This window comes from Athene noctua, chromosome 22 (assembly GCF_965140245.1).
Source record: "Athene noctua chromosome 22, bAthNoc1.hap1.1, whole genome shotgun sequence".
NCBI classification, from domain to species: domain Eukaryota; kingdom Metazoa; phylum Chordata; class Aves; order Strigiformes; family Strigidae; genus Athene; species Athene noctua.
The window spans coordinates 2,319,806-2,347,480 of record NC_134058.1 but is presented as its reverse complement, the minus strand read 5'-3'; the positions used below and the strand labels follow the sequence as shown (position 1 = coordinate 2,347,480).

At 38.7% G+C, this 27,675-nt stretch overlaps 2 protein-coding genes across 4 annotated transcripts in view; one reads left to right on the top strand and one right to left on the bottom strand.

Annotated features, from left to right (window-relative positions):
* Positions 1 to 3,600, bottom strand: part of CFAP74 (cilia and flagella associated protein 74) — an 89,847-nt gene extending 86,247 nt beyond the window's left edge. For all 3 annotated transcript variants that reach the window (XM_074925011.1, XM_074925014.1, XM_074925013.1), the window contains exons 1-3: positions 3,321 to 3,600; positions 2,387 to 2,581; positions 1,107 to 1,217 (exon numbers count right to left, since the gene is read on the bottom strand). The gene's annotated coding sequence lies outside the window, so the exon portion shown is untranslated. The remainder of the gene's footprint in view (positions 1 to 1,106; positions 1,218 to 2,386; positions 2,582 to 3,320) is intronic.
* A 222-nt stretch (positions 3,601 to 3,822) lies between these two features.
* The window catches only part of PRKCZ (protein kinase C zeta), a 66,607-nt gene continuing 42,754 nt past the window's right edge, over positions 3,823 to 27,675 (top strand). The window contains exons 1-5 of the mRNA XM_074924605.1: positions 3,823 to 4,144; positions 4,959 to 5,163; positions 9,660 to 9,781; positions 16,103 to 16,192; positions 16,582 to 16,632. Coding sequence (XP_074780706.1) covers positions 5,093 to 5,163; positions 9,660 to 9,781; positions 16,103 to 16,192; positions 16,582 to 16,632 — 334 coding nt within the window. The 5' untranslated portion in view covers positions 3,823 to 4,144; positions 4,959 to 5,092. The remainder of the gene's footprint in view (positions 4,145 to 4,958; positions 5,164 to 9,659; positions 9,782 to 16,102; positions 16,193 to 16,581; positions 16,633 to 27,675) is intronic.

Sequence of the window (27,675 nt, the reverse complement as noted above, 5' to 3'; positions counted from 1 at the left end):
TGCTATCATTAACCCCGATTCATTTTTTTCTCTTTAAACTAATTTTTGAAGAACAGCCTGTAGCATTAAAATAAAGAACTAGCACTTACAAGCACTGTATATACAACTGTACTTCCCAGAGTTGCCTAGGAATATCTTGCCATCTGCTGGAAATGTGCAGATACACATGCTTAAATAAATACTGGCTTCAAAGTTACTGTCGGAGACAACAGTACAATGAAATAATGAAGGGAGAATTAACTTTGGAAACCAACACTCTGGGTGTTCATAACTTTTAGTCAAAAAACTAATTCAATAACGAGGTAACACCACTCTGCTAGGCTGCAGCAGCCAAAATACCAACATTAGATCCCTCAGCAGACCAGTGTTCTCCACTGGCACTATAAATTTGTGGCAGAACTGGACGCTGAGGTTGAATGGAGCATTCCACCATGTGTGAATCCAGATGATCACCATGGCCATAACTGTATAAAACAGGAGCAGATCCACTGTGGCTGAGGTGATGGGATAATGACACGAGCTAAACCAGAACTTGAGATCCTGATGCATTTCACTAAGAAATTAATCACTCTGCAAATTAAGTATGCTCTCCTTAAGATAACTTACACTAGACTTCAGCAGCTCCTGCCTGCTATTGATCCTGGTTGCTAATAAGCTGCATTAACTTTAAAAAGAAAAAAAAACAAGCAAAAAACCAACCCAGAAAGGTAAATCGTCATGGCTATTCCCAGCAGGAGGGAGCTCTTCCTTCTTTCTCACAGAATTTAATTACCAATAAAGGAAGGAAATCACTATTATCCCACCTCTTAAAAAATTCTTTTAGGCCATGTGACAGATATTTGTGATTTGTCAGCGCTCATCATATAAAGAAAGGAATGCAAGAATGGGAAAATCCCACTGGATATGGTAGGACTTACTTTGAAAACAGAACAGAAATACTTGAAAAAACCTTTTTTAACCTTTCTCTTTCTCAAACAGATCAGTTCACTTCATAGCCTGCTCTTCAAAGTTCTGATACCAAGAGATAACAAAAAATTTAAAAATAGTAAAATTTTAGATGCAATAAACATCTCATTTAAACCTGGAATAAAATTAAATTAAATTACCTGTAGGAGCCTGTCAGTTCTTCAAAACTAGGTGTAGTGGACAGCATAATTGCAACATTTTATTAAGCTGAGGGTAGTTTAGTAGAAGATAAAAGTGCAATGCTGTGCCATCTAGATTAAAAAAGGAAAAAAAAAAAAGCTCAGGAATACACTCTGGATTTACAGCTCTAGGACAGAAGTTGACTGTGTTTCAAAAACATAATGCCAGAAACAATGATTATACAATATGTTGCGTTTTCAAACTATTTACAACCTTATTAGCTAATGCACCGAGCAAAGCTGATATCCTCTCCAAAAAATGCCATCTGCCCAGAAGTGGGAAGTATCTATTAAGAAATTCAAGTGTTTAAACAGTCTTGGAATATAAGAAAATACAAACCAACTCAAAGTAAGACTTCTAAAATAACAGCATTAGCACCAAGTGATCAACTACAACAGATCTAGGCAAGATGTAAAAATATTATTTTTGAGATTTTCTTCAAGCACTGAAAATGTACCTAATCTTTTGTCCTCGGTAAGCTGTTCTAGGAAAAAATAACAACAATAAAACACAGAAAGCCTCAAATCACAATTCTGAAGAACTGCACTACCTTTTATCAGCCAATCCAACAACTCAAGGGCCTGACGTTGTCTAATGACACGACAGGGAGATCAAAGTCAAGCTTTGATTATGTTTGTAGACATATCTTACATAATGTTCTCCATTTTAAGCAGAGGAAATTGAGAACACATGAAGATTTAAGGTCCCATTTTGAAACCATATTGACAGCTTCCACTCAGATAAAATTAACAGTGGATCCACGAACAATTCAGATTGCAGACTGATAAATTAAACCATTTGATGGATTTCCTTGGTGTGGAGAAAACATCTAGACTGATGGGAATACATTTTGCCACTTTACTGCTACTTAAACTAGTGTTAACTATTATTTATTTGTGTTCTGGAAGATTGTAGAAACACCAAAAGAAGGCTCAGGGCTATATGGATTCAAACTCACCAACACACACACACCCACAACCCCCCATAAAGATCCTGTGAAAGCGATACATGCTGTCTAAAAAGAATTTGATGTAGGTGTACACAAAGTAACAGCAGGAGACTAAGGATTTTTTTTTTTTTCTTCCATTTTTAAAATAGAGATATGACTGCTCAACTCCAGGTAGTCCAAAAAAAAAATCTAATAGCTGTGACACCTTGGTTAGGTTTATTTTTCAGAGTTGGTGGGTTACTGTTGGCAAATGGCAGGCATAAATAGATCAACAAAAGCCCCAAAGCAAACCTTTTGCTCGGATAGCTTGCTTGCTTGGAAAACCGTTTTAAGAGAGAGAAGGAAACCAGCTGTTTGACCAGTACAAGCAGCATTTCCACTAGAGGACTCTCCGAGTTAACTATCCCACGCCTTCATCTGAAGAACAGGCAAAGCCCCGGTCTCCTTCACGCAGGAGGTGGCTTTGCTTCAATCACAGCTGATTCACTATTTGAAAGCAAAAGATTAAAGTATCATTAGGGGAAAAAAAAAACCAACAACAAACCACAGCAACAACAAAACCACCTTTATAAAGTTCAGGGCATTAACCATTTCACAGACTTCCTCTCGTGAAATTGCGGTTCATTCAAGAACACTAACACAGCGTATTCCGCTGGTGTTCTGGCCCCCTCTGGCCCCTCAGAAGTCCATCGCTGATATTTTATTTCCTCCTTACTACCTTGGCCGCAGTTTCCACGCTTTAACACTTTGGAAGGAAGGCCCCGAAGGTTGGATGCTCCATTTACGCTCGTGGCAGATCACACTCCCGTGGAAGTGGAGCCTTCCCAGGAAGCAACGCCGACAGCTCCGGAGGCGGCAGCCGGGCTGCTGCGGGGGGTGCGGGCAGGGTATTTGTTTTGGGGTGGGCTTTTATTTTATTTTATTTTTTAAATAAAGAGAGCGATCACTGCGCCTGTGGAAGACCACGGCAAAGACCCCCTCCTCCTCCTCAGGACTCGCCGGGCAGCCGCCGCCTCTCCCGGGCTCCGCTCCGCCCCTCGCCTCAGCACCGCCCCGGCCCGGCCCTCAGGCGGCCCCGCGGTCCCTGTCGCCGGCCCGGCGCGGGTCGCCGCTCGCCGGGGAGTCCGGGGGATCCCGCCGCCGCCACCCAAGCTCCCTCACTCCTCCCGCCGAGGGCGAGCCCACCCCGGGAAGCCACAGGCCTGCGGCAGGCGGGACAACTCACAGCCTCTCCAGAGAGCTCCGAGGCGGGTAGAGGCACCAACCCCCCCCCAGCGCCGTGGCGGTGGCCCCCGCCTCTCCTCTCGGGCCTGGGGCCTCCTCCCGCCACGGCGCTGCCGCCTCCCGGGGCGCGGAGACGCTGCGCGGGCGCCGAAACTCCGCGGCGGGGCCGAGGCGAAGGGCGGGAGCGGCCCGGGGGGGGGGGGGGAGGGCCCGGCGCTGCCCCCCGCACCTGCCCCTCGGCCGCCGCCCGCCCGCGCCTGGCGCTGCCCGCTCCCATTGGCTGCAGGTGTACCCCTACCGCGTCCTCGCTCGTTTTTGATTGGCTGAGACTCCCCTTACTGCCCAGGTAACGGTTCCCGGCTTATGATTGGTCGCGGGTGGGCGGGATCCTTTTTAGGGATTGGTTCCAGGTGAGTCGGAGCTTGCGATTGGCTGGCAGGTAGTGTAGGAGGTGTGCTATTGGCTGCGGGCGCTAAGCTCCTCAGTCCGCCATGTTCGGCGCGGTGGCGCCGGCGCTGGCGGGAGCGGGGTGCTGAGGCGGGGCAGCGGCCGGGGGGGCCCCGCCCGAGGGGGCAGCGGAGCCTCTCGCCTCTCCTCATCGTTCTTCTCCGGGGTCCCGCCCGCAGGGAAGGTGGCGGGGAGCCGGGGCCCCTCCCTGAACTTCCTGGCGGGACTTTGAGCAACTTTCGGGCCGTGGAGGTGTAGCCGAGCACCGCGGGGACGCGTCCGGAGCCGCGGGCCCCGGGCGGGGAGCGCCGCCTGCTCTCGGTGGGTGCGCGGAGCAGGAGAGAAGCGGGACCCGTGGGCCTCCCTCGGCCGGAGCAGGTAGGAGGAAGGGGCAGTCCCGGAGGCGTTGGGCGGGGGGAGCCCGTTGTCCCGGCACGGAACGCGGCAGCCGCCTGGGAAGTGCCGGCGCCACCCAGACCCGAGCGACGGTGTCGCCTCCCGGCCGCTGTGTCCGTGTCTCCGGCGCTGAGGGGGGGTCCCTGGGGTCGGACAGGAGGGGTCTGCGTGTGCCTCCTGACCCCGCGGGAGGGGACGGGGCGGGAGGCCGAATTCTGGGGTCTCGCCCTGGGACCTCTGTCCCCGCTTCCCCAGCTGGAGCGGGGGGTTAGGGACCTGCCTCAGTGTTTACACCTTCATGGGAAGGTGGCGGTAATCTTGAGTAAACAAGGTGTTTGTCAGTCTCCAGTTGTAAAGGTAACTTAACTTGCCCTAGGAGTTCTTTGCTGCCTTTCTTGGGTAAACTTGTAACTAACGTGAATTGATAGTAGTCTTCCCTGTGTATAAAAACCTATTTTGAATTAAAATACTTCACTCTTTGGAAGAAAAGAGCCAGAAACAGTGTTGAAGAATAAATAAAGGTTTCTTTGCAGTACTTTTGGCCAAGAGGGAACTGTTGAATGTTTTATTAAGACACATCCTTAAGTGCTTGGGATATTTCTGTAAAACTGAACTACAGGTGTATTTTTTAACTGATCTCGTTTAATTTCTGTGCAGATCAATGGTCTTGTGTGTTTTCCTTGGGATTTCTTGCTGTTCTATGTAAAGCTATTTGTGTTTATAAAATTTGACACAACTTGTTTATTTAGTAGTGTGTGTGTATATTCATCTGTATTCTGGTTTTCTTTCTATGCAGCTGGATTCAAAATCATCCAGAGGAGAAACACATTTCACATGTGGAGCTGTTCACTTCAGAATTAAATGTTACCTGTCTTGAATGAACTTATTACTATATATTTATCATTTTATTCGGAGTGCTAAATACAGACCATGCCTAGCAGAATGGGCTCAAAAATTGGCTTGAACAAAGACTTCATCAGAGTAAAAGCACACTATAGTGGGTAAGTCAGCATGTTCTCTCCTTTATATTGTGTCCCATCTTAATTCTGAAGCCTACTGAGCAGGAGTTCGTAGTCTGACCTAGTGATAGAGTAACCAGGGCACTGGTGGATTTGCAATTAATGTCAGATCAGGTAGGTAAACTTCTGGGCTGTTGAAATACCGTCCAGACTCCTGCAGCATGCTGATTGTGGAAAAGGATTGGTAGTTTATTCTTCTCTTGAAAGGGGAGAGAATGTGCAGAACGGGCCTGCAGTTATTCTGGGTTGATGGGTTATCGATTCCTGTTTGGTTACAAGTGTTGGTGGTCACAGGCAAGTGTAGATCCATCTCTTGTATTACATAAAGAAATGGTAAATCTCACATAATGAACTCTACAAGTTGCTGCTGAAATCAGCAGGAGACTCTGAAGTACAGGTTTCCATTTACAGATGTCAGTTTGTGACTGTGCTTTTTGGGAGAAAACCTGTAATGATTAATAAGAATCCTTTTCTAGGGGGGATTTTTAGATACTATTTTATATTACAGCACTTATGTCTTGAAGTTAAAGGGGGTGTTTCTTTGTGGATAGATATTTTAAGTCTTGGTAAGTGGGTGCCATTGTTTTTGCCTTTTTTAATTTGTTTTATAGAAATTTTAGAAGGAATTATTTAGGTAAATATGAGAAGTGAGGGAATTTTGTTTACATTGCAAGTTACCAGTAAATTTAGATGAACCTGTGCAAGCTGTTTGAAGACTCGGTTTTAAGTGATTAAAAAAAAATAATAAATCAAACCCACAATATTTGTTTCCTGTTGTGAATAAATACTAAAAGTAAACTCTTGTATAGTTTGACATTTAATTTTTGATAGCTGACTTTCCCTGTTCTTTTCCCAGTAATTTGACTAATGCAGCTTGAAGGGCGATGGGATGGTAACAGAGCTGCTTCAGTTATCTTCATGATGCTTATTTTTGCAGCTCTGATTTAAGGCAATATAAAAAGTCATGGTCCTTTATGACATTCAGTCAGTTGTCAGTGGAGTCAGGAAGATCTTATTACTTCAGCGTGAAATTTGGTTTTTCAAATGTGTTTAATTGGTTTGCTGCTACTGTGAGGACGTTGTAAATGAATGTTGTTTTGGTCTCTCCTGTCTTTCTCCAAGGCATAAGTTTAAGTAAATCCTTAGACTTGATTTGAAGTATTTAGACTGAATTTACTGGCATTTGTTAAGTGACCTGAGTCATCTTTTCTGATGTTCTACTGCTAAGTAAGTAAATGTTGCTACTACTGTGGTTATTCTTATATTGTGGTGTAGAAGAATGCTGTTTTGAATTAAATGTCATGTAATTATTAAAGTCACTCCACCAAATCTTATTGAAAACAAAGTACTTTCTTGTTAAACTTGTCTACCAGGTCAATGCCAAGTAGTTTGAGGTCCTGAGTTTAGAATTCTAGAGCAATTGTATTAATTTGGTAAATGCCAGTAGTTTTCTCATAAATTAATATGAAAATGTATCTGGTTCTACTTGGCCTTCAATTTCTAGCTGTGCTACTGACTTCAATTCTTTCCTTATGCCTAGTCATTTGATTTTTGTGTCTTCAATTTGCCACCTGTAAATTGAATGTCTAGTAGAATCTGTTCATTTATCTACAGGTTAAGTTTTCATATGAAAATTTGCTTAGTAAAAACACAGATAAGCTTTTAGGGGTGAGAGTTCATGTCGAAACTTGTATCTTAACAAAATACAGAGATTTGCTACCTGAAATAAAATACATTTTACAAGAAATCCATGTATGAAGGTAAATGCTGTGGTTTATTGTTACTGCTGCTCGGTGGTTATTGAAATGTGTTCATGATAGTTAATGCAGATCAGTTGGGTTTTGTTGTTACTAAGCTGCACAACGGCTTTGTTTTGGTTATTTAATTGCATGTGAACGGCTTTATGAACTCTGAGTGAAAGATTTGTACCATATATTTGCCATTCGTAACAATTTTCTATTCTGTTGTCTAATCCTGTATCTCTGAATCATGTCAGGCATAGGCTTAAGTTGAAAAGAGCGCCTGAACTTCAAATGCTTGGGTGATGCACTCCTCTGAGGTGCACGGATACACATGCTTCTCTGAACCAGCAACAGGAGAGCTGCTTTAGCGCTCATTTATCATACATAGCTCTCTATATATTTATCATATATATCTGATATATCATTTCAAAATCTCAGTTAAAATTCTAAGTATGAGGAAGTTCTAAAACACGTGAACATTGAGTCTCTCTCTGTAGAGTCCTAGTATCTTAGGTATTCGTGTTTCTGGGTGTGACAGAGTTCCTAACATAACATAGTATAAATAACTGCGTAAGTAGGTTGCAAAAGAAGGTAAACTTGTGTACTTCTCACTGCATTACTCCAGTGACTTTAGTGTATCTGCTTTATACCTGGTTACTTGAAGTCACTTCAGACTAGAGCAGTGATGCAGTATCATTTGCTCCACGTTACCTTGGTTCTAAATGGTGGCACATTTAATCTGTCAGTGTGAAGGATTCTCTTGCTATAACTGCTCATACGTAGTTTACTGGTCAGTAGTTCTTCGAGCTACTTCGTAGTGTCCAGTTTCGGATACTTGGCAAAAAAAGCGTCCTGTGGGATTCTTTAGTGTTGTGCTATGAATGATTTTTGTTCATCTGTGCTCTGATTGCCTAATGTGGCTGTACAGACATTAAGATTAAACACAGTAATTCTCAAAGGAACGTGGGTGTCACTGACATAATAATTTGAATAAATATAATATCATTAATGTTTGCATCTGCAATAGGTGCTGTTTAACATATTTCAGCTGGTTTTGTCCAATATGAAGTCTATTAATTTACCTGTAGAATGGCAGTGCCATCTGTTACAATAATTTTAATAATTTAAGGCTGACGAGTATGCCAGCTTGAATTGGAGCTTGTAGTGTGCATAGTAGAGTATTGTCTTACTGCATAATTTCAGTTTTGGAATATTGATTAGGGAGCTGTGGGAGCGTGCTTGTCCAGAGTTACCCCAGATGTACAGCCGCTTGAACTCAAGAGGAGCTGCATTTGTTATTGACCTTGTCTTGGTGCAAGGCATTGCACCAGACTTCAGACATTACCTTGAGAACTCGTTTGGTCTCTTACTTTCATAAGTGCATAAAAGATTACTTTTTTGACAGATGTTCTTAAACTCAACCTCACCTGACAGCTCTCAGTATTGTACAATAACACAGTTTACATGGGCAGTTAGTGTATGTATTTCTTTTTCCATTGTTATTATGAAGAATTATTAAAGTTGCTGTTGTTTGAGAACTTTACAAATTGTAGATTAAAGGTATACTTGAAAAGGTAGCAGTGCTTTTAATCTGAATTTGAAATTTATTACAGTTCTTTAAAATTGTCGTTTTAGAGCTCTGCATACTGTAGTTTTTCTCAGCGAAGGCAAAATCCAAAGTAATTAGTGCTTATCACTTAAAATTTAAGTCGTATAATTTAAGATTCTTAGTGTAGTACCTTGTGGTTTCTGGTTGAAAGACTTAAGTAGGCAAAGACTTTGTTTTCTAAAATTACTTGTCACATAGTAAGAAAATAGGAAAAGTGTCATAGTTGTTTTGGGAAACTTCTGATATATTTACTGTATTAAACTAAGAGGGTGAAGAATTACACGTGCCAGTAGCCATTAACTACAAAACTGTTTTCTAATTATCCCCTAAAAGGTTTTGAAAGCGCTGAGATGACTTAAGTACATGTCCTCTTTCTTCCCGCACTTGTTCAATCAGTTGATTTTCAAACGACAGAATCAAGGAAAATATCTAGAAAACAGGAGAAAGTCTAATTCATATCCTCACACTTTGTTCTGCATAATCCTTTTTTTTTTTATCGTTGGTAGCAGTGTGTGGGCTGTCATGAGAGGTGGTCTCACACTGCATGCTTTACGTTAGCAGAGTTCGGTATTGGGTTCATGTGCTCAGAACACTAAAGGTAGGGCACGCGATGCAGAATTTGAGTAAGGTTTTTACCTGTGTTTTCTTGTAGTGGTATCTCTTGAGAATTTACCTAATCCAAGCTTTCTCTCTAACAATATGGTGGATGTGAGGAAAAAAAATACTTTTTAATAGGGTTTTACAATGTCTGAGATCTTACTTCTCTCTTGATGGAACAAGTACCCAGATAAAATTTAAGTCTTACAAAATCTTATGGTTTTTTACAACACTTCAAATGCTGTTAGTTAGAATAAGGGAATTTGACTTGTCCAAGTCAATATTCATTAAGGATAGATCGCTAAGACAATTCATTCCTCCATACCAAAGTGTTTTTAAGTTGAACATTGTGAGATCTAATCCTATTGAATTCTGGCAACTGATTTCCATTAGTGGGAGCATTTTATGTGAGGAGTACTGGTTATCTAAGTGTGATTTTTGCAGTTGAGAGTCGGTAGATGAAATTGTTGGGAGTATGGAGGCTAATGCAGATATTTTCTGATAAAAGCTTTTGTTTTCACCTCATGCAGGGACATCCTGATAACAAACTTGGATGCATCAATAAGCTATGATGAACTCTGTGATGAAGTGCATGAGATGTGTAATTTACAGCAGGAACAGCCAATTACCCTCAAGTGGATCGATGATGAAGGTATTGTACTGAAATACTACTTAGGCATTCTTGGGTGTACTGTTCATTATGGTATAAAAAAGCAGCATTGAAGAAAACTTGTATAAACAAGTTTCATGTTGTGGAGCTACTTTTGGTTTTTAAATACCAGGGTATTTAGAAACCCTGTCTTATAGACCAGGGAGCTTGGAGAAATGAGCCTCAAAACATCCAGGTTGATTGCAGTAGCACTTGTGTTCACTTCTGTAGATGTGAAGGCTTTGTACTTTTTCATGATGATGAATGCTGTTTGTTTTAATTTTAGACTTTCACAGGCCTCAAAATTCTCAATTTCAAATTCTCTGCAAGATCTCTTTTTGATGTTTTTAACCCTGTCCACAATGACAGGCATTTGGGTCTTCTGATTTGCAATTTATCTCTTGAATGAGTGTTTCTAAGAAGCAATGCAATTGTAGTATCAGACTGTATTTAACTCTTCTAGGATTTTTTGTATTTTATGCAACATAGGTCCTGAGAATTCCAGTAATAACTGATTTTTCTCTTTTTTTATGGTGGTTGTCCCTGGCAACTGCGTGATTGTCACTGACTGTAGTTTTGATTATATTAATGGTCTAACACACCTTTACATAAGAATTAGAGGGTAGATGTTGTCTATTACTATCCTGTTGATTTAAAATATAATGACCAAACATGAAGTAAAGGTGACTTGAATTTGGGTGTTTGGCTTTTTTTTTTCTCCCACTTGACTGATATTTCAGAGCACCATTTTTTCAAAGATAACAGGCATTAAATAAAAATTGATCAGAAATAAGTTGTTTGCCCATTGTGGTAGGGAAAAATGCCCAGTATATCTGAAGTCAGTCATGTCCAGAAACAGAAAAGGGGAGGGGGGGTTCATATGTGGGGAAAAATAGTGTAAACTTACATTTTTGTGGAATATAAGTTGATAATTGATAAAATCATGTAAAAAAATTTGTTGTGAAAGTCTGTTTTTTACACTGTTCCTGCATGAAAGGTTGATGTTGCCAGATCTCGCTGTTCTAAGTTACCTTCAGATGTAAAGCAGTTTATCATGATTCTTCCACAAGTAGTTGTGAGAGCAACTTACCTTTTCTTCCCCCTTCCTATAGGCTTTGAAATATCAGCATGATGTGAGATGGATTTGCGTATTTTTCTGCTGTAGGATGTGGCAGTTCTCTGCAGCCTTAAGTTAGAGCTTTCTGGTTGCTGTGAGTAGCAGTGAAATAGAGATACTTGACACTGAGTGCCTTTGCTACCTTTTTTTGGCTTCATTTTGGAATGTACGTGTCTGCTGATGATTTAACAGGAGCGTAGTGACGGGCCAAACTCTTGACCTAGTAGGTTGAGAACAGCTACCATGCATTATACAACTGCATGGGTGCTCAGTTGTTTTCCTGTGACGCCTTGCCAAAGCCGTGGTCTGCAGCAGAACTCCTGGAACTGAATGTGGAAAGGTGGAAAAAATACTAAATTGATTTGGGTAACATTTGTAATTATGAGGTTTGATTTATTTAAGTAGTAGCTTATACTGTTCTTTTAGCCAAGTAGCATCGTTTGGTGGGTGAGTGGAATTTCAGAATAATGATTGAGGAAGGAGGTATCCTGTAGTCAAAGAAGATTCAGTCCTTTTAAGATATCAAGGAGTAGTATCCATTATTTTTAAATTTTACTCTTTGATTATCAAGAAAGACAGAAGCAACTGTACTAACTTCAGTTTCCTAACCCTCAGTTTCATGGCAGTCTAATAAATAAGAAGTAACCTGATCAGAAGCGCATTGAGAATAATTACCTTGCGTGTGTTTAGTTATTTGAGCTGCATGGCTGCTAATAAAAGGAAGATTATTGTAGGAAGAGGAAAGCCTCATGAGTTCTGAGTTGAAGGATTTTAAGAGATGATTCCTGTTAACTGTTTGTTTCTTGGTTTGAGTATCTGTTGCATTGGCTCTTTGAGGTTTGCCTAAATTAAAACAACAATTTTTTTTTAGTTGCAATTCTCATAGCTGTTTTCTTCTAGCCTTGATTAAATACATACCTGTGCAGCCCTTTTTCTAAACCCTGATTCGAAGTTGTTAAGTTTCAAGCAATCTGCTGTTTTGGTTGCCTTCAATCCTCGCAAGTTTTAAGTTACCCTGTTTCTGCATATGAGTGAGTGTTTCCACTTATTGCCACATGTAATTTAAGTTCATTTGACTGATTGCACAAACAGATGTTCTCTTTGAACTAACTTAAAGCAAACAATTGCTGATGGCTTAATTAGTAAAGAAAACATACCAAAGAGCTGAGGAGAATGAATTTTCTGTTGGGCTTTTTTAATGTTTCTCTGGTTTATAAAAGATCCAAAATGTTTGAACTATGAATAACTCGCTCATAATAAAATCCCATAAACATGTAAGGAATATGGGTTGTTGCTTTGCAGTACAAATAATTCTTTTGACTTTTATGTTGCATTATTGCAGTATTTACAGATCATGAAGAGCAGTGGCCTTCAAAGAGGAGTAGATGCACCCTGGCGTGCATCTTTGTTTAAAAAAAAAAAAAAGAGGATTTTTTTAAAAAAATTGATTTTATTTGATTTTAATGCACGTTTTTGATGTGCGTTGACACTGGTGCCACCACTTGGCCAGTATATCATACGGCCACGTGTCTCATGGTGAGCAAGGTGTGCTGTGGGAGGAGTGGGTGTTCCACAGACTTGCAGGGCTTGGGTGACACCCTCTCTCATTTGCTTGCTTTCAGTGTGTTGTGACGTACTGCAGTTTACGTGTGTCTGGTTAAGTGGATTTATGGATTAATTATCTAGTTTTAGCTAAAATAACCCTCCCAAGGTAATGCTAATAATGTGAGCACAAGCAGACAAGAAGAAAATGGTGGAGCTGATGTTTCTCCTGCTCCTAAGTATGAACTCTGTCAGGCACACTGCAGGGTAAAACCAACGATTATCTAATCAGATCTGACAAGTCAGTCAAAAAGATTCAGCGTTATCAAGAACAGTATTTGAAATATGTATTTACATCCACTATTTTTAATGATAAACCTCACCCTAAGTGTATGTTGTGTTTTGAGATAATAGTTAATGATAGTATGAAGCCATCATGAATAGCAAGACATTTAATAAGTATCTAGAACAAGATAAATCTCTATTTTTTTTTTTTACTAATGTTTTAAGTCTTGTGATGCTCAATTCAATACTTTACAGAACTTCACTAAACTTTATACTAAATTTTTAGAAGCCAGTTTTGAGGCTTCTTATGTAATAGCAGAAGACAAAGCCAGATACCACTGGGGAAACACTTGTTTTTCCTTTCATGGTAAAAATGGCAGGAATGATATACAGAAAACAAGATGGGAACAAACTAAAATGTGTTCCTTTGTCAGGATATACTGCTGGAAGATGCATAGAAGATATTGCTGAATGTTTGAGGAAACAAATGTTAAAACAAACGATGCGGTGTGGGGGGTTTGCTGTGTGGTTGGGTGAAAGTACAGATGTTTCTAGCGTGTCTCAGCTTACTGTGTTTGCTAGATTTGGTTTCAGTAATGGGATATGAGAAGATGGAGTTTTTTGTGAGTCACTGAAGGGAAGATGTACTGGAAAAGATACAAACTCAACAGTAAATGACTTAAATAAAAACAATGTGTTATGGAAAAAGTGTGTAAGACTCCACCGATGGAGAGGCTGATTTGACTGGAATAAAAGAAAGGATTTGGGGTAAGGTTGCAGGGAGCACACTGCGGAGGGAATTCAGCCTCTGAATTGTTCATGGGCAGGCTGCTGCACCGAGGAGTTGGAGCCAGAAGGGTTTGGAGTGCTACGGCATGTCATCAATGTGATTTAATTTTATAAATCCAAGAAATTTCGATCGGCCAGTGTTCAGGATACTTAGTAATAAGTTGGGGAGTCACCATGAAACTTCCTCGTAGAGGTTAGCTGGTTATCTGTCAGCAGCGTGCTTAGAAGAGTTGCTTGACTTAAAGATGAGTTGAGCCTTTTCCTTTTTACAAAAAGATATATGTTCCAAATATGTGGACACTATCCGTGATGGCAAATGGCTGTTAGCAGTTGCTACCTAGCAGTTATTTTCAAAAAAATTAAGCACTGAATCCTAATGATGGAGAAAGTGCTTTTCAAAAGGAACTTGTGCTATATGGAGGCAGCGTTGTGAAAATGGAGATTTGGAGATATTTCTGTTGTTCCATTGGTACACTTAAACTTGGAACCGGAATTTTCTAACCTCTTTAAAAACTCTTCCAGACAGTTTCAGTGGGTTTTGAACCCATTAGTTAAAAATATAACACTTCCAGGTTAGTTAGCAAGAGCAGCTGACTGACATCTGGGAGGATGAAAATTTCCGAACTGAATGCCAGCAAAACCTTTGTAGAAAATGATGGATGGGATTGAAGAATATTATGATTTAATATGGATCTATGTATCTTTGATATTTTTTTTTTTTCAGTTGTGACACCATTAAAACCAAGTATTGAAATAAACTGAGCTTAGAACCAGACTTTTGAATCATGATATCATAGAGGATTAATCCAAGATTTTCAAGTGATGAAGCATGTTTAATCACATAGTTCTCACTAAAAATATTTTTAACTTTTAGTATTTTGAGAGGTAAGGTTTTGTGCTATTAATAAAAATTTTTTTAATAATTTAAAAATGTCTGTGTATATTTATATAACACACATAACTTATGAATAGACATATTGGGGGGTTGCGCTCAAAAAATTTTAATTAATGGGATGTGCTGTCAGAAAGAAGTTTGGAGACCACTGATCTACAGATTATCATGGGCTGTTAACACAGTACTTCTGCCTCCCAGAGAGCTACTTCTGTATGATCTTCCAATTCAGATGTTTAAGATTAAGTAAAAATGTCCTCACTTAAACTGATTAGGAGTTATGCCTGGGAAAGGTCATCTTCTGAAATATAGGGCTCAGCAATACATGAGTTCTGCCTTAGCTTCCAGTTCTCCCAAGAAGCATTTCCAGTAATTTCTTTCTCTGGCACCAACAAATTAATTCAGTGTTTTCTTATGGAACATCACCAATGCGTTGTATTGTTACTTCCCGATCGTGTTGAAGTCTGTTCTGTTAGCTGAGATGAGCTGTCCTTGGGCTGTCTGTCCTGCAGAGAAATGGAGTTCTTTATTTTTGCTGCTTAAAGGCAAAGATCTATACCACAGGTAGTTTTTAGTCTTCCAAATACTACTAGTTAGTAATGTTTTTGGGATACTCTGGCTGGATTCCTGCATTCCTGCATATTTTCTTAATATAATGGTGTATGTCAGAGAAAAAAGGTAAAGGTGTGGATAAGGCATGGTCCTTGAGCTCAGGCCTTAGTGTGCAGTAATGCTTGGGTCTCTGTTTATTTTACTTTTTTCCCTGTGAATTTAATCCTGAGTGATATCTTGTAGTTTAGGGTGTGTGGGTTTTTTTAATCTATTTTAATAGTTAGGCTCTTTAGAATATGCTTTAAATTGTGGCTGGCATGTTGCCTTTTTGAGAACTTTTAAAAGCTGTGTTTGTTGAATCTGTTACTAAAGAATGTGGGTACAGAAGACAAAAGTCTTAAAAATTAAGGCTTGATATATCTTTCTGGGAGAGTGTGTAGTCTGTGGGTAGGCAGGTTTCATTACTTATTTTCCTTCTGGTTTGCTTTTCTTCTAAATCTAAGTTAAAAGAAAAACCATGACCCTTTTTTCCTCAAAGCATACAAGCAAGCCCTGAAAACTTTAGAGACTATGAGAGAAATTAATTTTGCTTTAGATTTCTCCATTAGTGTTGGCATTTGTATCCCGTCTGCAACTTTCATCCACGTGTCTTATTTTTTTTACATTTTTTTAATCGTAGATTGTTTTTCTGTCAGTCTAGTCAGAGACTCAACTAGAATCTGTGTCTTCATAACTTTTATGTTACCGTATCATGGTTCTGCAGTCCGTGAAGTTAAGGTAGTAAGATAACGGGCGTTTTAACAAAGGGTAAATTCATTTTGAATTAAATGTTCAGGATATTAGGAAGTGATCTTGCTTTTTTCTGCCATGTGTTAAACGTCTTTAAGCATATCTATTAACTTTTGTATTTTGTTGTCACCTTGAAAGCCAACATATTATTTTTTTTCTATCTACTTGGTTTTGATAAAATTAGAAGGGGAAAAAAAAAAAGTGTTGATATATTTTTGGCTTTGATCAAAATGCCAGCTTAATAGCAAATGATTGCAAGAAAAGCAGTTCTGGAGGCTGATACATTTTTACTGACTAATTGAAATTCTCCAGTTAATTCTTCGGTCATCAATTTGTCTATGTATTCCTCTTTTATCAGGTGACCCCTGTACCATCTCATCTCAGATGGAACTGGAAGAAGCCTTCCGTTTGTATTGTCAAAACAGAGATGAAGGGCTGATTATTCATGGCAAGTATTACACAGAGAACCTGTATGAGTTTGTTTATAATCCTAACAGCTTCTTAAATGTCAGCTTGGAACGTCTTTGTCAAATAACATTATTCTTTATGTAGCTAGTGCCTTCTAGTTATAAGAAGTTCTTTTGGGTGTGGAGCCCAAAGCTGAGACTATTCAGTAGGCTTTGATGGAGCTTCCTGTTCTAAACTGCACATATTTGTTAATGCTGTAGTCAAGTACAAGATCTTTTCAGTATGGGACCAAATTTTGATTACATAATTTCTCACACAGAATTATTTAAATGCTTGCAAAAACTGTCTTTGTGTAAATATATTCAGGAATCAAGGAAAGTGTACGACTGAGAATGTTTTGACTTAAAAATCTTAATGTTTTTGTTTTAGTTTTCTCAAGTATTCCAGAGAAACCCGGCATGCCCTGTCCAGGAGAAGATAGTGAGTACTAAAATGTTACCAAGTTTTATCTTTTGTTTTTTCGGTCACATGGAAAACAAACATATTGAAAGATGTTCCTATTCAAGTGTTAAGTACATGTATGTGTCTTGTGTTTTCTTAATAGAATGTAAAAAGTTCTATATTTTATCAACTCAGAAATATAAAGGAACACTGTAGTACTGTTTTAACGTTTCTGAGGATTAATACTGGTTTCCAGTGACTGATATATTGGGAGGAAAAGAGGTCAGGATTTTAGATGCATACTTGAATGTGGTCTTTTGCTTTTGTGGTTCTTTTGGTGTCTTAACTTCCAGGGAAAAGTCATGTACTGAAGGAGAGGGAGATGCAGGCTTTTTCATAAAAAGGTTATTAATTTCTAGAAAGAATCCTGTGAAAGGTAGATAAACCTCCAGTGGAAGGATACGTGATTGATACAGTTTACTTGTATTTCAGTAAGAAACTGCACAGGCTTAGAAGTATTAAACAGCTTTATAGTCACTTTTCATTAATGAAAATGATGTTATCAGTACATTAGTTCATATCTCTATAAATGTTGAGGCAAGGAGTGTGACTGGGTGTCACAGTTACCAGGTGATGCTTGGCCAGTCACAGTAGTGTGAGTAAAAGCGAACTGAAGAATTGAAGGACCTTTGCTCATCTCTTTGGAAGATACAAGAGCAGATAAAATTAATTGCTAATAAAAGCAAGTAACACATTCTTGCTTTTACACGTATTTGCTTGGTGTGGTTTTGAGATTTGTACCAATAGGAGAAGATGCCTTAGCTGGTTGGGATCTACTGACAGACTGGCTAAAAATGTGTAGTACAGTGGCCAATAGTTGGGAATAATATTTTTTGGATAAATAGTACTAATACACTAATTGCTCTATTGAGAACTTTTACTGAAATTTAGAAGATGGGAGATGGAGCAAATAGCAATATTACAGTTTTAATACAATTTTTTTAACATTTAAACTACAGTAAATGAAAGGTTAAGTGTAAAAAGCAGAAGAGTTTTCATGTTGTGACTAGCTTGTTCAAGTTGTCTCACAGAAAGAAATAAAGAGTAAATGTGCAACGCTGTCTGCTGCTCAGCCAGTTAGAGAAAATAAAGATGTTTTCTACACTGATTAGGAGTGTTAAATGATTTTCCTTAAGACACTTCATTTCCAAAGGGACAAAAGAAGATATCTATGTGATCTTCTCAGTTTATTTTTCAGGGTGAGCCAAGCAAACGTTTGTGTAGGTGTTTTCAATGTACTACTTTCCATACATCTGAGGTTTTTTTCATGCCTTGTTTAATGTTGTTTGTGTGCTTGCTTGTATCTATCAGAATAGTAGCTCAGTAGGTTTCTTACTAATTTTGCTCAAGTTTCAACAAGGAAGTGGGCAACCGGTCCCACTTCCGATGTCACATAATGTGTTTCTACTGCATGTGCAAGCAAGTAAGACTTAATGTCAATGCTTGTTTGTGAGTTAAAATTCAAGTGAGGACCGTGTAGCTGTATTTTACCATATGTTGAAACTTCATAGATTTTACTATGCTGTCACTTTCCAGTTGAGCTTAACAGCTTGAAAATATCTTGTGGGAAAATATTTTCAGGCTTGAGTTTCATGATCATTCTGGAGAGAGTGGCCTTAGGTTTAGATGTGTTCTTGATGTGAATTGTGAGTTAGAGAAGGTGATATGACTTCAGCTGAATCTCTTCCCTGACAAGGTCAGATTTGCATTGGCAGACAGAAGTTGAACCTCTGTATCTACAGAAACTATTGTTAGCAGCAGTGGAAGTTTTGGTTTTCCCCACACCTTGTCACTTTTCCCAAATTTTATTTTGGAAATGATGCTTTAAGATGTTCAGATAGTTCAATGTCTTGTGTGCCTTTGCCTTTTGTGAGAATTACACTAAAAGAGAAAGCACTGAATTTGGGGATTAGCTAGCCTTAGAATGCTTGTAATGTTCTACCAGGGCAGATTTTGATGCCAAAGATTAAATGTAAGTGTTAATATAATACTCCATCATAAGTCTTCAGATGGTGTTCTGTGAAACAGCTGTCTTTCAGTGAAGATAGAATGGTTGCTTTTATTTAAAATTCTAACTTTGAGGTGTCTCCCCCCCTCAATTCTGCAACTAAGAATGGAACAACCAAGTCTGGCATTGCTACAGTATTTGGGGCTATTTCACAACATGCTGAAACCTATTTTGTTTTCTTTTTCTAACTTGCTTTTAACTTGTTGGATGAAAATTGAGGGGAGTGAGCTCGTATGAGCATCTGTGCCACTCTGCTTTCCCAATATGGGAACTGAAGGAACCATCTGACTCTAGCTCTGCTTCCATTCCCATAGCTGTTTAAAGAGGGAAGGAGGAAATAAATCGTGTTGTATCAACCTAGGCTGGTGCTAGTCCCAAACAGAATTTGCCCTTATTTGTGAAAACACAAAGCAAACTAATGTGAAATACTGTCAGGAACAGTAAGCTAGCTGGAGGAGGGAAAAGGCTGTTCCTTCAAGGGGTGTCTGTGCGAGTAGTGTGGTGTAATAAAGTTCACTGCAATTTAATAATCTCATTAAAAGTGTAGATATTTTAGTACAGAAGTTTTTTGTGTTAATTTGTTAGATGCTTTAGTTATCTGAAGCCACGAGATGAACTACAGTAGCACATAGATTGGTGTGACTCAGCTGACCTGGTTATTCTGTCTGTAGGGTATTTCTCCCTGCATGGTTTTACAGGTCATGTTGGATCATCCTTTGTTTAAAAAGCCTGTTTAGTAGGATGTGCTCGGTAAATGAGTTGTAGTCGGGTTTGCCATAATTTAATGAGTTAATTCAGTACATACTGCCTCTTTGCATCCATGGGGCCTGCAAGGAAATCTGGTCTTGTGGCCTAGTTGTAAACTATTTTCAAATTGTTTTGCAACAGACCTAGTAAATGGTGATGGTGCTCATTTAGCATAAAGTCATGCTTTTGATGTTATTGCTTGTTAGCTAAAGGTATACAACAAACATCTGCATTGCACTCAGACTGCATGGAAATGTTACTGATATTGGTGATATAGTTTATTTAAAGGACTATGTATTTTGACAGGACTAAAATATTGTCCTTTTTTTCCGAAAATATTTGGTATGTTTCAAATTCTTTATTTCTATATGAGAATATTACCTATGCACTTCTCTAAAGCATCATGGTTACACTATAAAGGAACTTAGGAGTTTGCCTGAAGTTATTTCTGGAGGCAAATGAACAGTTAACTAGTCACTCTGTCCAAAATGGGTTTCTACTTAAATTAGCAGTCTCTAAGGATGGACTTCGGGTTTGTTACAGAACTGCAGACAGTTTGAAATGGAATTTTTAACCAAAGCTATTCAATTGCTAAATAATTTAATTTGCAATATATTCCTCAGACTTGTTCATACTAGGTCACGGAGTGACTCTTTGTAATAGTATGTGATTTTTCTCATACTATACTTTCTCATACAGAAATATTTTGCAGAGAATTTCTGTAGAATTCAAAGTTTTTCTTTCCACTTCCTTCAGAACAAGAATGCTTTGGAAGAAGAGGGCTGAAATATGTACTGAATGGTTTGCATTTGTGTTGAAATCTAATGATATAGTTGCTAACTGTCCTGGACCTTTGTGAAATTGAACAGTTTTGAACTGTACCAGCCTGTAAAGCTTGGAATAAATGCATGTAATCCATTAATGGAATAAACCGTGTGACTAATAATTCAATTCTATTTGCAAGCCTTAAGAAAAGTAGTTGTTTTTGTGCTCGAAGAACCTACCTTCTTCTGTGGATGTGATGCTGTCTGCAAGATAGAATTTGCAGTCTCCAGCATCTGAACCCGTATTGTCTCTGTATTCCTTTTGCTCCTGAATTTTTACACTATTTTTTTTTTCTTTTTTAATGTATGTTATTGTTGGTGTGACCCAGGTTCCACTATAAATGCATGGCTGCTGTTGCAGCAGCAGTACCTTTCACCTTCAGGCGGACAGTTAACCCGTGCCCCCAGACTGGAGTGGCAGTGCTGCGACGTGGGTGAGGTGCCAGGATTTCTAAACCATCTAGCATCTCTTCCCAGATACTGAATGTGACCTCTCACAGGCGTTTCTAGCATCAGCTGGACTGGAGCCTCGGATACTTTATCACAGTGATTCCTGATAAAGATGGCAGGCTTTTAGACCAGTCTTTCATTTTTAATTTTTAATTTATTTTTTTTTTACTTTTCTAGTAGATGAGGTCAAATCTGTTGGATTTGATACAAAACAAGGCTGGTTTTGAGATGTTGAGGTGTGTATTTCTCTTCTGTGCTCATAAGCAATAGCCTTCCCGATACACTGATACAAGGCATGCTATCTGATTGGCAGTTTTATAACTTAGTTATTGTAGTCTCAGCTTATTTACACTGACAGATCTTGATCTGATTTATCACTCTTGGTGCTGCAGCGCGTTGTATAACAAAGCATGTTCAGCTGAACAATTTCTATTGATTTGTAGGACTTCCCTAATGGAATTGCTGGTTTTATCAGAGAAATACTTGTTTTTGTGACATCAGCTCCTTGATATCCATGCCATGTTTTAGTTTGTGCCTCAGCTGCTAGCTACAGCCTCTCAAGGGAGCCAGTACCACCCGTGCCTGGATACATGAGGCAGAGATGTGAAAGGGAGAGACGGGGGTAACCAGTCTTCCATTAAATATTTGCTCTTAATGTTCGAGCTGATCCTGCCTATTGTCCTTGGTATCTAATGGTATTCAAACAGCGGCATCAGTGGAATAAAGGGAAAATGTTTCATTTCATACCTACTACATTGTAAAGCATAAAGAATTACATGCTGAAGAAGCTAAAGAATAAAACCCAGTGAGTAATGCATGCTTTTTCTATAGATTTTATGTATCATCATTGTGATTGCTGTTATGAATTGAGGCCATTGATGCAGTATGTGTGTACGTGTGGTGCAGTAGATAATAGAACTCAGCATTTTGGTTATGATACAGTTGCTTTGCCTACCACCCTCCTTTGCAGCCATAGATTGTTACAAATGCAGAGATTCCTGCTGCCTCTTGTGCGTAGGGATGTGGCTGAGAGACCTCTCGGAAACGCTGATAAAATTGCATTGAAAGGACTCTTGGGGAATGTATTTTAGGAGGAAAAGAACAGAAGAGTGAGTGATGCTGCTGCTGCTAATATTGGAGATTAATGAAAGAAATGTATCCAAAAAACTCGGATGGTATGTGTTCAGGGCCTGTTATTGTAAGATTGCTGATGTAAAGATTAACGATTTAGAAGCATTCATTTTCTAAGGCCTTTTTGTTCAGTTGTGTTTAGTGGATTGTCTTGGATGTGTTTTAATTGTGAAATACTTGTTTTGGATTAAGGTTTCCTTAGTTTCTAATATTGTCAGAATAAACTGTGCTAGTATACTTTGGCATTTTTACATCTGAACAAATAGGTGTATTCAATGTTTAAATTCGTCTTGGATTTGTGTAGCTAGTGCTAATAAATTTTAGGATTGTTTTGCTTTTGGCTTCATTAAAATAATGCAGACTAGGAAACCTTTAAATAATTTCACAAAAGAGAATGACTATGTTTTTAATGTGTAAGTACTTAGGGCATTAGTATGACAGTAAATGAATGATTTCATTATCTAATATTTCTGGCTGGTTTTGCTGCTCTTTTTTTTGGTAATGATTACACTGTGTTGTGGATGTCTCTTACGCTCTTTGTTTATCTGCTCAGTATTTTAGTATTAGGTGTTGGGACTTCATTTTTCACTAAGCTGTCTTGCTTGAAATTTTCATCACAGGGTTGAGTAAAGGTATCTTACTAACCTAATTACTGTTGTGAGCTGGTTTATTTTAGGTATAGATATTTGTTTTTGCTTTATTTCTGCCTGATACTACAAAATAGCCCCAAAAGGCTTCTTGCTACAGTAGTGTGGCCTGTAAATATTTTTCTAGCTCATAAGGCAGGTTTTTCCCTTCATTTGTTACTGTATTGGCAGCAGTGATTAGGTTATTCAGAGCACGTGAACCAATTTCATCCCCCAATGAAGAAAGGAACTATTGCGACCATAGAGACTATTCTGAAGACATAGATTGGATTGCGCTGGATAATTAGGCAATTTTGGAACTGCTAGTAACCCTCTCCTGGTTTCTAGTAATTGAGCTGACAGAGGGGAAAACGGTACTATTTTAAATGTAAGATATGTTGTCGCTTAGGAATTGAAAATAGCTGTGTCATAGTTTCTCAAGAATACCTGAAATCTGTTCCTCTGTCTTAACTGTGTGCCACTTTTTTTTCGTACATGGCATATTTGAAAAATATACATCCAGATTATGAGAGAGCATAAGTTAATGAAAACAGAATTGTAGATAAAGGTCTAGTTTGCTTATAATCATGTAATGTTTTTAATTCTAAATTAATTTCAACACTTTTCCTACCTATGAAACATCCAATGAAGACTGAAGAGCTAGGCCTCCCTTTGCTATCTTCCTTTACTTTAAGATACTGGTTGTTGTAGCAGATGTTTGTATGCCAATTCATAAACTATAAACTAAAAATGCAATGGGGTAAGGAATGTTTGGGCTAGTTATTAAGGTGTCACAACAAATAGCTGGTGTTCTGTTGTTATTTATTTCACACACACCCCTCTAAGATATTGCTCAGAATGTAGTATAATCATACAGGGAAGATGTTATCGGATTTTAAAAAACTTCTCTTAGGTGTGAGGTCTAGCCCCGTCCCCTTATGTTCTCTCTCATACTTCCAATCTATATACAGCTCAGAAGCTGTAAATCCACTTTTGATATATAGGAATTTGGGGTAACTAAATTGGCTAGAAGGTGATGAAGCTTTTTGTGTTATTTATTGGAATTAGTGGACATCCGTGAGCCTGTTAAACCCTTGTTAGGCCTGTTTCAGTGGCTTGAAAGAGCTGTTTAATGTGTGACCTCTTAAATGATATGGTCAAGGTTAATTATGTATTATTGTGCTTGGGATTCTGTGTAATAGTGTCTCTTGAAATTAGTTGCTCTATGCTAGTTATGTTTTTTAATGTTTAACCACAGAAATAGCAACAGAGGCCTGCAGGGCAGGTAAAGGGGCTCTTCAGCATTCATCTCTTGGCTTTTTGAGTTGGTGTGAGAAACCAGATTTTGTGAGAGATTTCAGGTGCTGCTTATTTGAAATGGAGAGCACTTCCGAAGTGAAGCCTTGTAAGACTGAGCAGTGACGGCACTTGGCTAGCTGCTGAAGGCTTGCTGTCAGTACAAATTTGGATGGTAAATAAATCTCCTGAAGTGAAAAAGCCCAAAGTAGCTAACTTAAGGCATGCTGAGAGGGTGTTTTTCAGACGAGGCATGTGAGAGTCCTAACCATCCCTGTCAGTGCAAGAGTTAAGTGTTGAACAGACTGTGCAGTTCTGTCCTTAAACCACAGGGGGAAGGTAGTGACTTGGGTAGTGGGAAAAATGCAAAACTGAGATTCTCAATATTGACTAGAAAGCACCTCTTTTGCAATTCTGAAGTTCCGTTACTAATTCTTGTACATTTCTCTGTGCTTGTCCTTGAATTGTTAGCTGGGAAAATATTTAAAATCAGAAACTATCTGGAGGCAAAACTTCAATTTTTCAGTATGTTCCTCTTTGTTTTTACAATAACATGCTCATAATAATAATGATAATGCTATTATATGCTGCTTCCAATGATTTCAGTTCTCTACTGCATTCTTCAGCAAAGCAGGTACAGATGCCCTGTGACTGCACAGGACTGTCTGTTCTTTAGGTTGTCAACTCGGATAAAAACTCTTCTTGCCCCTAGGGGTTGCGAAGAAGGAAAGCCTCAGGCAGGCAGTGGTAAAATTGATACTGTAGAGCCTGAAACAATAGGTCTGGGATTGGAACTGATCCACTCGTTTCAAGGTGCAATCATTGTTTTTAACAGGAGCACCACACGCTGTCTCAGTGTTACTTTGAACTTGTTGGAAGGAATAGCTACCACGAAGGGATTTTACACAGCAGATCTCATGCACAGGCCATGGAGAACAGATAGAAATGAAGAGGCTTTTGGGTGGGAAGCGGTGTGTAAACTTTGTAGATCGGGTATAATTATCTTCCTGCCCTCTGTGGGGTGAGTCGAAAGCCCCCTTCCAAAAGCTGAAAGACAAATACCATCATTAATTTGAAACCATGCTTTTCTTACTGTGTTAAACACTGCAGCTTTCCACTGACACACCAGATGAAAGGGCGGGTGCGTACGACTCTATCATATGCAGGTTTTTTTTCCTGTAAGAATCAGAAGCTCTAGGATGGAAGGTTGCTTTCTTGGGAAGCAATAATTCTCTGCATCATAAAAGAATTAACTAAGCTGGAAGACTTAGTTTGATATTAGAATTAGTGCATAATCATTTCATCCAAAATATAATAGGTATGATGAATAACTCTGGAAACTCTTCAGATTTTTTTATTTAGCTGCAGTCACTAACTAATAAGTTTAGTGATACTTTATATTGTTGCAAACTCTGCTTCTGTTATACTCATGAAATGTATAGATGTTGTATCTATATAGACTATATGAGGAAGCTTAGAAAAAGTAAAAGTACAAATGGGAAAAAATCTGAGATTAGTCTTATTTATTGAATGATAAAAACTGAGCACAATTCATAGAACTCAAATTGTGACCTAATAAGAATGCACACTTAATTTCAGCTTGCTTTCCTCCTAATATGAAGCAGGATAAGGAATTGTGGGGTACCTTACGTGTCAAAATAATCAGACTGAAAAGCGATGGATCTGGAGAGTTTAATCCTGCTGCAAGGTAACAGTGTCCTCAGCCATTCCCAGGTAGTGTGTACTTCTCGGGGTATAACCGTAACAGACGACTGATTAAATTGGAAGGAATTCAGAGAAATATGCTCCAGAGTCTGATTTCTTAGGAAAGCCAAAGGATACCTTTATGAAGTAATGGCTAAACTGAGTTTTGGTCATTCTACTAATAGTGGAATAATATAAACACTGGGGAGGGAAATGGAACTGTTTTAGGGTGGATCATAAGCTGAAGTAATGGAACCGTGCTGTGAAGGAAAACAGCTTGACTCCGAAAATGTGTCCCAACGCTGAAACTGTAGGAACCAAATAACGGTTTCAAGGGCATTGTGAAGGCCACCTTATAAAAGCTTTATGAATTTGAAATAAGTGATAAAATCCATTTTGAATAGCTGGTGGATTTTTTTGAACAGCTCTGCATATTTAGTGATCATGTAATCAAGTAAGTGTTGATGCCTGTCACTTAAGGGCAAATCCAGTAATTCAGTATGCACTGGGAAAAAAAAATCTGAAGAAATTACATCAATTTAATACAAATAGTATCAATCTAAAAAATAGGAACAACATGCTTTTTATGAGAAGTAGCATGAACAGCCCATGGTAAATGCATTGCTGAAGGGTGGGGAGCTTAGCTAATTTTGATTTAACTCTTAAGCACAGGTTTTGGAAACTTTTGGTAGTTCTGTGATCGTCAGCTTTGTGTTCAATAGCAGTTTGAAATACAAATAAATTAAGGTGACTATGAAATAAGGGGAAGGTCAGGTGCACGAGATGGGCCACAGCCAAATCTATGGGAAGGTTTCGATGCAAGGAGAACAAGACTAGGATGTCAACTTAGAAAAAGACAACTGATGAAAAACGACACAATTAATTTGAAAATCCTGTATGGCACGGATTAAGTGACATCAGTTAACCATTCCCTACAGGACAAGAAGTGGGGTTCTTAAAATTAAGTCTTCTAAAATGTTTTCAAGGGATTTGTCAGTAGTTAGCATTTTGGGTTTCCTCTGACCTTTTTGATAGACGTGTTATCGTTTGCCATTATCTCGAGATAAAAAAATGAGACTAGGTGAAAATTTGATCTGACCAGGTTTTAACTGATCACACTACAACAAACAGCATTCCTTCTGATTGCTGTCTAGCTCACAAAAAATGGAATTTTTACTGCTTTCAATTACCTATAGATCTGAATTGTGTGCTCAGAGGATTAACTTTTTCCAGAAAAATGTGTGGTGTCAAGTCTAGATTTAAGGCTTGCTGAGCAATCTTAATCACGCAGGCTGCTGATAACATCAGGTAGAATAGAATTCTTGCAGGAAACTTCACTCAGTTGATCCTTGTTTCTTTGTTTGCCGCCTTCAGTAATTTCATGTTGTGTAGAAGACAGAGGCTTTCTGTCACCAGGCTTTTATTTATAATAGAGCAGGACTTCATGTATGCAATAAGACATAGAAGTTTATTTAAAAAAAAAAAAGTGTCCTGCAAAGTTGATGCAGCTATAGACTAGAGGAGACAAACGTGTTCTGCTTGAGTAATCTGGGCTTTGTTGCATTAAGTGGTTGCTAAATACAAATTATAGAGGTTTAGTTGAAGATGTAAAATTTGTAAATGTGAAAAATGAGCGATGCGTGGATAAAAATAAACCTAGTAAAGGTGCCAGTTCATTAGTTCAGGTAAGTAGAATACTGCTCAGGGGTTTTTATTGCATAAATGGAGTTCAATTCTAAAGAAATGCTTCATCTCCTGCTGAAGTTATTTTGCTACAGATTGCTTAAATATTCAGAACTGCATTTTGATCTACTTCCATACTAAGTTAGGTAAATTAAAGAATTAAATAATTTAAATAAGTAGTGGTTCAGTACTCTTTCAGCTTGATTAAAAAACCATTTTAATGCAGATCTTAATTCATGTTATTAGAACAATAAGTTCAGTTTTCATTGTAGTAAATTTTTTTGATGAACGTGATTTTTATTTTGGGAGACTGTATGATGCAGTCATCAAAAGAAGCCTTTTGGACTTTCATTAACAATGCATTGCGAGCTCGGCTTTGTGGTGTGTGTAGCCACTGTGGTTTTGTAAACATAGGAGCCAACTACACATCATGAAAGGATGTCAAGCTTAAAATTATGTAGAAGGACAAGTTAGAGAAGGGAAGATGTGAACCTTTTTTTCTTTCCAGAGCAACGTTAATCACCTTCCGAAGTGCAGATCCACCACCAATTGT